The sequence below is a fragment of the Chinchilla lanigera genome, unplaced genomic scaffold (genome assembly GCF_000276665.1).
Source record: "Chinchilla lanigera isolate Chin_1 unplaced genomic scaffold, ChiLan1.0 scaffold00012, whole genome shotgun sequence".
Classification (NCBI taxonomy): Eukaryota; Metazoa; Chordata; class Mammalia; order Rodentia; family Chinchillidae; genus Chinchilla; species Chinchilla lanigera.
In genome coordinates this window covers 6,805,645-6,815,929 of record NW_004955413.1, presented here as the reverse complement: position 1 = coordinate 6,815,929, position 10,285 = coordinate 6,805,645, and the positions used below count along the sequence as shown (strand labels likewise).

The following is a 10,285-nucleotide window of genomic DNA, read 5'->3' as shown; positions in this document are numbered from 1 at the left end:
GATCAAAATAGACATGTACAGGTGCAAATTCCCTATGATGAATATGATCATTATGTATATCTAAAATGTACCAATAAACTTAATTATTTTTTAAATGTTTGTAAGAGAAGTTCAATTTACTGAGCTTTCTAGAACTCAATAAAAAGTTAAGCCTAGGAGGAAGAAAGGAATACAGTCAATCAATAAATAAATGCTGGTGGTACAGGAAAAAAGGAAATCTACATTGCTTATGGAAATAAGTATGGAGGCACCATAAAAAGATAAAAAAAAAAAAAAAAAAATCAAGTATGGTGACTCACACCTGTAATCCTAGCAGTTGGGAGGCTGATCCAGAAGAATCATGGTGAGCTCAAGGCCAGCCTGGGCTGTATAGTGAGACCCTGTCTCAAAACAAATTTTTTAAAGGATAAAAATAAATCTTTTTTTTTGTGTGTGGTACCGGGAATCGAACTCAGGACCTTGCACTTGCCAGGTAGGTGCTTATACTACTGAGCTATATCCTGGGCCCTACAGGATAAAAATAGAGCTTATATAGATCAATCTATATCCCTCACTGGTAGAGTATATATCAAAAGATATTAAATCACCATTCCATAGGGACAGCTCCATTCCCATGTTTATTACAACACTATTTACAATAGCCAAGATATGAAACTGGCCTTGGTGCCTATCACCAAAATAAATGGTAAAAATATATATAAACACAAGGGTGTATCATTCAAGAGAAAAGAAGACAAGCTTTTGTCATTTGCAGGAAAATGGATAGATCTGAGTATCACCATATTTAGCAAAGTAAGCCAGACTCAGCAATACAAATACTGCAAAATTTCCCTAATATGTAGAATTTTTAAAATATGACATGAAAGTAGAAGAGAGATGATGAGTAGATAAGAGGAAGGAAATAAAATGGAGGGGAAGGAAGTATAAAGGGTAATAAGGGCAATTTTAAAAAGAAAATACATCTCAGCACTTGGGAGACTGAGGCAGAAAGACTGCTGCAAGTTTGAGGCCAGCCTAGGCTATGTACTGAGTTCAAGGACAGCCAGTGAGACCCTGTCTCAAAAAAAATAACCCACCCCAAAAATATGGACTTTATTTTTAAGTGATGCAGTATTACTGGTTTATTAGCTAAGACTTAAGTACCATACTGATGTAAAATGTTAACAATAGTTGAAGTTGTGTTTAGGTATAATAGGAACACTGCTGTCTTTGCAACCTATCTGCAAACCTGAATATATTTCTGCAAACCTTAATCTGCACCTCTATTCCAAAAGATTTTGTATTTCATTTAAAATGTTCACGAGGAGAAAATATTAAACTATAAATACTTAAAAATGAAGGAAAAGTGAGAAGAAAAAGAGAGGATCCAGGAATAGCTATGTGGGTCCTCTGGGAGTCCAGGTGTCTGGGCAAACAAGGAGGACAGAGACAGAGACACAGTTATAAGCCTGATGGTCATACACAGTAGAGCAAGTGCTACCCATGACCCTAGTGAATTTTCTCCTTGGACTCACTTTTCCTCTAAAGGACAGCAGTCTTCAAGTTGCACATGAAGAAACTTTGGTAAACATAATTTTTTCCTTTTATAATGTGAGAAAGTCTTTAGTTTCATTTCTGGTTGTTAAGCGTGTTCATTGTGTTGTTAACTGTTGGTCATGGCTTAACTTTATTTCCCTATTCATCTTATTATCCCTCTGTGTTAAACAGTTTATAATGTATAAAATATTTCAATAGTGAAATTGATGCTAAAATATTTTCATACTTCCATGCAACCCTTATGCAGTATCTTTTTAATGCCACTTTACTGCTTCAAGAACAACATGAGGAATGTGAAGGTGAGGAGTTGTTCCTGTGTACTTTACCGGAAGCCTTCTGTCTGAGCACCAACATCCCAGAACAATGCTTCTAGAAACTAATGCTTTATCAACAAAAGGACGTGGACAGCAAAGCGACAGGGCTCAGGCTCTCTTAGCTCTTGGGCAGTACCTGCTCCTCCTCGGTGTTGATCACCAGTAGATGAGCCTGCATGCTGGAGCAGCTCTCCTCACTCTTGTTCCAGGATTTTGAGTCAGTAGAGAAAAAGTAGCAGTGGGAGTTAAATGGCTTCCAGTTCTTTGGGCAACAGCTCCAGACTTTCTCTTTATTGGGAAGAAAGACATATAAAGGCAATACAAGAAAAGAACCTTTTTAATTATGTCTATTATTAAAGTGAAGGACCAATGGAGGCTGCAGGGAAGCTGGAACCTGCCATCTTCACCCACATATAACAAGGAGCCTCGCCAAAGCTCCCTGCATCGGGCACTCATGTGTCGGGACCCCTTTTTCACCAGAGGCATCTTAAGAAACCTAAAACCTAGTATTTAAATACAGCTCAGCCCCCGTGGCCGTGGTGGGGCATGCCTGAAATCCCAGCGTGCAGGAGACTGAGACAGGAGGATTGCTGGGAGTTCAAGGCCAGCCTGGACAACATAGCAAGACCCCGTCTCAAAAAAAAAACCAAATAAATACAGCCAACCCGTCAGAATATAGCATAAAGGTTGCCAAGAGTCCAAAGAAAATAACTCAACAAGAACCAAGAAATGTTTTAATTAATTTTCAAAATGCTGATCAATAGATGCCAGCAATCAGATAGCCAAAACTATGGATAATGTAGCAAAGATCTTAAAGTACTCATGATAAAAAATGCTTCAGTGTAAAAGTACAAGCACTCCTGAAATAAACGAAACAAAAGAAACTCTGAGAAAAGGTATAAAAAACATTAGGAAAAACAATAGAAATTTATAATTAAAAAATACACTAGCCTTTCAAAGGCTCTGAGGATGGACTCCACAGCAGAACAAAGGACAGACCAGTCAGCAAGTAGGCAGGGAAAAAATAAAAACTGCTGGCTGCACCGCACAGGCAGAATAGGAAACACAAAGGGAAATGTGTATTGTGATCCCGAAACCTCCATGAACCCAACACAGGTGCGAAATATTGATTTCAAAACTGATACCAGTAAAAAGAGAACATTTATATACTCTATTAGAGCTGCTGACAACGATGCAGAAAATAAGCCACTGAGTGGAAGAATTCAAAATTATCATAAACCAGAAAATCCAATGAACATTTTTAGAGCACTCCATCAACTAGGGGCCACCCATTCTACCCAAGTGTCCTTGGTACATATAGCAAGATAAACCACTTACTTAGAAATAAAACACCATTCAACAGATTTAAAATAATTGGGAAAATGTAGAGAGTATCCTCCAACTGTAATGAAAGCAAACTAAAAATCAGTGTAAAAAAAGAAGACAGAAAGAGAAAAGAATATCTTCAGATACTTTGAATTAGAGGATGTACTTCTACGTAGTCAATAGGTCAGAGCAGAATCTAAGAAACAAATCTGAATGAAAAAAATTAAGACAAAACATGTCAAGTTTTGTAGGATACTCTTCCTCAATAAAAGAAACCAAGGATCATCATAAAAATGGTGAGTTCTAGAATAAGCACGGGAAATCGATAACTCAAGCCTATAGGCTAATGTAGTTCCACAAAGAATGGAACTGAGAAAACAAAGCAAAACAAACACATGGCTGGAGACATGTTAATGGGGCACAGGAGTCAAATGAAGGAGCTCCCAATAGCCAAAGCTGGAATGAAAGGGTAAGAAAGTATTGGGTTATGATCCAAATTATTAAAAAATTCCATGAATACATGCAAATATAAAAAAAATTTTGAGACAGGGTCGCACTATGCAATTCTGGCTGGCTTTAAACTCACTATAGTCCAGGCTGGCCTCAAACTCATGGCAATCCTCCTCCCTCAGCCTCCCAAACGCTGGGATTACAAATGTGTGCCACCATGCCCAGCAAATTACTGAATAAATTAATAAATCAGATTCAAGAAACAAATCTCACATGCACAACAATTTCAAGTGAACTATGTGGATACTTCTAATGGTTAATTTTATGTATTTTGGTCTAACATTCTAAATATTTCTTCAAGGATGCTTTTGAATGAGATTTCCATTGTAATTGGTGGAGTTTCAGGAGAGCAGATGCCCTCCATTGTGTGAGTGGGTTTCATCCCCTCAGTTGAAGATCTGAAGAGAACAAAGAATGTTCGCTCTGAGCAAGAGGGAATTCTCCAGCACACGGCCTTCTTCCGCAACAATCTTTGACCCAAACTGTCCCTCCCTTTGCATCTTCAGCCACCTGGTTGCCTTGTTCAAATTTAGGACTTTTTATGGAGCCACAATTGACAATAAGACAATTCCTTAAAAATAATGTCTGATACATATTCTCCTGGTTCTGTTTCTCTAGAAAAACCTAATACAAGACTCCATGCTAAAGGACAGGGTGTATGGTTCTTCAATCTGTAAATTCTTTCCAAAAGTATCATGTGGAAATGAGAGAAAAAAAGAGCAGCTTTATAATGGAAAAATTTAAATAAAACTCTTCATCTGAATGAGTAAGGTCAACATCAACAGTAAAAACCATAGCAAAAAAGAAATGTACGTATGTGTATGTATATATATATATACACTCACACACACACACACACATATATCTTGGATACAACATGAGGTATATAGTAGTTTACATCTATGAACATCTTGCCAAATACCAAAAATCCCAGTCTAACCATAAAGAAAACATTTTATGAGGGGACATCCCAAAATATGCCATACCAGTAAACCTCAGATCTATCAGAGTCCTCAGAAATAAGGAAAGTCTGTAAAATTATCACAGCCAAAAGGAAACTAGACAGTCACGTGGTGTCCTGAATGGTATTCTAGTACAGAAAAGGACATCTGGTGAAAACTGAAAAGAAATTATATATACATATATAATTTAAATAATATTATTTCATATATATTCTATGTACTATAATGAAATATAATATATAATCTATATCATTTATATATAATACATAATTTGAATATATTATATATTATTTATATATTATATATTTATGTATTCTGAACTCTACTGATAATATATCAATACTAATTTATTAGTTTGTAACAAAGTCCCTTACTTAAGTAAAATGTTAGTATTAGGGAATATTATGTGTGCATGTTTTATTTAAAATATTGTCTTTTCATATTATCTGCTCAATTTTATAGTAAACCAATTTTTTCTCAATGATGTGTTCCTCTTAATACTTCGCATTCATAATGAAGTAGTCACCATCATCATTTTCATCAAGTGGTTTTAACTGAGATGTGAGAGAAAGAACAGTGAGACAGAAAGCTCAGAAAGCAGCAAAGGCTGAATAAATCCAAAAGTAGTGTAACCTTTACCACACTCAAGCCTTGCACAGACAAATTTAAATCTACATATTAGAATTGCATGTCCGATATATTTGTACACTTGCAGAATGAAATAATCATAAGATTCAATCAGTATGATCTTCCCGTGAATCTAATTTTAAATACTAGATGGGAGCTTTGCATACTATACTCAGCCTTGCAATTGTAGACACATTAAGTTTTACCTTCGGTAGTCAAATTGTTCTTTACACACTCCAATTCTGTGTGCACCAGTCCTTTTACAGTCATTTTTTTCTCCACGCTGAGCACATTTTTGGAAAAAAACTGGAAAACAATAAAATCAAATCATTTCATGCTAGCTAATAAGTATGCTATTAACTCTTACTTTCTTGATTATTTTTAATGTAAAATAAAATTTCATAACAAAATAATAGGAGAATAACAATAGTTAATACATTGCATGTTGTTATCCTTAAAGTAGTTGCTCAGAGTACAAGACATGGGCATTAAAAATTATTCCCTTAAGATGAGTGTGGTGGCACACGTCTGTAATCTCAGCACTCGGGAGGCTGAGGCAGGAGGATCACTGTGAGTTTGAGGCCAGCCTGAGATACAAAGTGAGTTCAAGGCCAACCTGAACTGCATAGTGAAACCCTGTCTCAAAAAGGCAAAAAAAATAAAAAGTTAAAATTACTTCCTTGCTTCTTTAAAAAAAAAGAAAGTCTACAAATATCCAATTAACTGAGTAGTCAGAGTGATAGGAACTAATTTCCCATAACTCCACAATCCAGGGGATCCTATTCCTACTGAGGTTGAAGCCATAGACACATACAAAAATAGCTGAAAGTTCAGTAGTTGAAAGAGAGCATGACAGCCTCATCTTAGTGGGTCTAGCAGGACTTATCCATATCTCCTTCTATATGTTATATAAGATACATGCCAAGGGAAAATCAAGGATGAGGGAGGAACTGTCTAATTCTGAGGAACTCTGAGTTAAGTTCAAGTGCAGAAAGTTTTAAAAGCACCCCAATTTTATCAAGAGGACTTCTTTCTTTTACCTCTCTACCTCACTGCTGTGACTTAGGACACCAGCACATCCCTGTCTCTCCAAAGTTAAAACTAACTCAACCACCTTTAGAAGCTGAATTTCTCTCATTCTGCCTTACCACCCATTTGCCATTTGACCAGGATTGTTCCAGGATTTTGAGTCAGTAGAGAAACTGCAGCTTTTGCCTCTGCGTTCCTTGAAGTGGGTCGTTAGTAACATGCAAGGACCAATGACCAATCATCTTCCTGCTGGACACCCTGGAACACTGGACTTCAGCTCACCTGCTGCTTAACCCTTGGCACACTGCTTCTGCATGTTTGGCCTCACCTTTCTTGCTCTTGCTCCTTACAGTTCTTTGATTCTGCTTCCTCCATCCCTCTCTTAAAACGGAACATTCCCCAGAGTTCCATTCTTCTCCTTTATTCCTGCACTACATCTGCTTCTGGAGTAATCTCACATTTCCCATTTGCTACCTGCTGCCTATATGTAAATGACTTCCAAAACTCATCCTCTCTCCTGGAATCCATGCGATATGTCTCATACAATTGGATGAGAGGTACAGTATATTTCAGATGGAACTCAATATGCCCAAATCTTAAATCACCTTTCAACCCAAGCCTTCTAATTATTCTATATTTCTACCTTTTTTACTAACCTCATGATGGCTCAGTTTACTCAGTGAGAATATTAGAGATGCATTTAACTTCCTGGGTCCCTTAACTCCCAGGTCTTAATCATATTCACCACGCTTCCACCTCCTACTTTATCTCCTCTGTCAGCCAAAGCTCCTCTTCCTTTTCTTCACTCTCTTCGTTCAAGCTCTGTGTCTCAGTTGCATCATGAATGAGCCTTCTAACTTCCTCACTGCCTCCATTTTCACACCTCTGTAAAAGCACACTTCTATAACTAAATTGGATTACAGCAGTTTCCTGCTTCCAATTCTTTAGTAACTTCGTAACTGTGACACATTGCACAAATGGCCACAACTTTCAACCCTCTCTCTATGTCTACACCACTTTCCATCAGGACAGTGCAGCTTCCCCAGTCAGGAAACAGGTTCTATTTCTCCACTGTTTGAACCCAGGCTACCTTTAAAACTCTGGCCAACGGAACATGCAGCAGTAGCTCTGCACTAGACCCAAGCTGAAACTTCAGGGGGCTCCACTACTTCACCACAGCCTTGGAAGTCTGCAAGGTGCCAGGCGAACAAGCCCAGCCTGGCTTAGTGAAGGGTGGTGGGAAAGTAGCCTAGTTATCCCTGTGGTTCCTGCTGACATCCTCTTCCTCTTCCTCTTTCTTCCTCTTCCTCTTCCTGTGATGGTTCCCTGACTTCATATGTGTGAATGAGCTCATCCAGCCCTACAGGACCCTCCCCACTGACACTAGTCTAAATGGCCAAATCACAGATGCATGACATAGGCAAAAAAGTTGGACTAAGTGTTAGACAGGTTAATTAAGCAGCAGAAGATACTGCATAAAATAAACTTTTGCAGGGAAAAACCAGTCTAAAATGATATCTAACAGTCTTCATGATCAGAGTCCCGTTTACGTCTGTCACCTACAACTTCATAGTTTAGTTTTTTGTACAGTGTTTCTTTTCTTGTTATGTATAATTATATTTTCTCCTATTTGTATGCTCTCGTATGTCTATGCCATCCTTGGTACACAACTCTAGATGCTGCCTCCTCTGGAAAGTCTGTCTCAGCCCCTGTGCTTACTTCTCACCTGCATGACACTTCCCTTACAGTGGAAGCACTAGTCCACTTGACTATTCTTCAAATTCCTTGAGGCCATGGCTCTTTGTGAATCTCTAACACTAGTGACATAAGTTAACTTTGTACATAGTGCTCACTGAATGAACAAGTGAATGAAAATAAAATATTTACCAAAGTATGCTAACTTAATCGTTTATAAATTTTTGATAAATTCCAGAAACCAAAATATACAGAACTCTACTCATTTTTAATTTGGGGGGAGGGGTTTGGGAGGTGGGGTTTTTAGGGTCTTGAGGGTTTGTTTGTTTTTGTCTTTTTGAGACAGGGTCTCGCTATGCAGTTCAGGCTGGCCTTGAACCCACTTTGTAGCCCAGACTGGTCTCAAACTCACAATGATCCTCCTGCCTCAGCCTCCCAAGTGCTGGTATTACAGGCTCTACTCATTTTTATATTGGCATTTGGACCTCATACAGTGTTGGTAAGGCAAAATTATCAGAAAGAAATTCACTGCAGAATATTTTTTGGAATATTTCTTTTTTTTTTTTTTTTTGGTACCGGGAATCAAACTCAGGACCTTGCGCTTGCCAGGCAGGCACTTATGCCACTGAGCTATATCCCCGGCCCCCTGGAATATTTCTTGCCCTCCCACTCATCCCAAAACCTAAAGTGTCTGAGCACCCAAATAGAGCTGGTCTCATAAGTGCCACTAAGGGACATCTAGATTTGTCTTTACACAGCGTCTGATACAGAGATGCTGCCCAATAGATTTCACTCTATAAATCCAACATACACACATCTGCTCTTCAACTGATGTGAAGACAATGAATTCCATTATCTCTTCAGGAGGGGAATTAGATCCATAAAAAAAGAATTACTGTGGATTCTCATAACTTCTATTTACCCAGAGAAAATGTATTTTTCAGATGTCTGGATAAGGGCATTGTTAAATGTCAGTTTCCAATGGGCTGACTCCTCTTCTTGTAAGGCACACATTGCTAATTGATTCAGATGGCACACTTACAATGCAAATGACAGATGATAAGGTCACCTTCAGCAGGAAGAGTATCAGCAGTGAAGCAAACAGTAGCTTGAAAAAGGCAGGATTATATTTTCTGGGGGAGATCCTCTTTTGGGGAGCTGAAAAAAACCAAATTTGTTACATTAATGATAAATTTTGTCCTTATATTCTCTCCTTATCCTCTTCTCTTGGGGTTTTTTTTTTATTTTTGCATGACACATATTTACTAATAGTGTGAACATCTGAAATAATAAAAAATAGAAAAAGGAAAGAATAATCATGTGCATTATAGAAATTGCCAACTACAGAAATGCAAGAATTCTTACCATCTGAAACTGTTGTTAATATTTGGTACATATCCTTTCAGTAATTTTAAAATATATATTCATGTAAGTATATTTTTACACAATTGACACACCATAAACACTGAATTCTGACCTGCTATTTTCTTTTACAATGTGTCATGAGCATTTTTTCATATTATTATATTTATCTTTTTTAACACTCTTTCCCCACTACACAACTCTATAGCCTCTTTATCCCTTTGCACAGGCAACTCAGTCTGTAGAGACTCCTGTGTTTACCAGGCACAACCACTCAGAAAACCAGCAACTAGCCCCACCATACCTTATTCATTAACCCTTCTTCATCGGTCATCTCTTCCACTAGAAAATGACTCCATCCACTATAACATGGACAGAGAGGCTCTGCAGGAGAGGCAGAGTTGGTGTGTGAGAATGTGGATTCATTGCTGGACCTACCTTTAGCATGAATAGCTTCCAAAGCCATGTTGAGAAGAGATTTGCTTTCTTCAGAAAATCTATTTCATCCCTCTCTTAAAATATGTTATAAATAAGACCAAACATGTGGTAAATTTTCCTGCCTTCAACTGTACAAATCCACAGGCACTTCAGAGAAGTATCTCCTGGGAACTAAAAATCAAATGCGAAGTCATGAGGGCCATCGAGAAAGGTCTAGTTTTCAGAATTGTAATAGAAAAAGAAAATAAATATTAAAAAGTAGGAAGTTAAAAGGCAAGGAAAAAACGGGAAGGAAAGGAGAAGAGGAACCAAGAGCTAGATAAGTCTAGAAAGCACCACAAAAGTACTTCCACATGCAAATATAATTACTTCTGAAACAAAAAGCCTGAGAAAATACTGCTACATTAACATCTACCTCATCATTTTTGGTTAAGCAGGTAACTTCTTCGTACCGCATTTTAAAAGGTACAAACTCACATTTCAGTC

At 37.7% G+C, this 10,285-nt stretch overlaps 1 protein-coding gene across 1 annotated transcript in view; it reads right to left on the bottom strand.

Annotated features, from left to right (window-relative positions):
- LOC102029493 (C-type lectin domain family 4 member A-like) overlaps positions 1–10,050 on the bottom strand; it is a 25,927-nt gene extending 15,877 nt beyond the window's left edge. The window contains exons 1-4 of the mRNA XM_005378917.2: positions 9,800–10,050; positions 9,042–9,157; positions 5,482–5,581; positions 1,987–2,138 (exon numbers count right to left, since the gene is read on the bottom strand). Of these exons, the coding sequence (XP_005378974.1) occupies positions 1,987–2,138; positions 5,482–5,581; positions 9,042–9,157; positions 9,800–9,827 (396 nt within the window). The 5' untranslated portion in view covers positions 9,828–10,050. The remainder of the gene's footprint in view (positions 1–1,986; positions 2,139–5,481; positions 5,582–9,041; positions 9,158–9,799) is intronic.
- Positions 10,051–10,285: the final 235 nt, after the last annotated feature.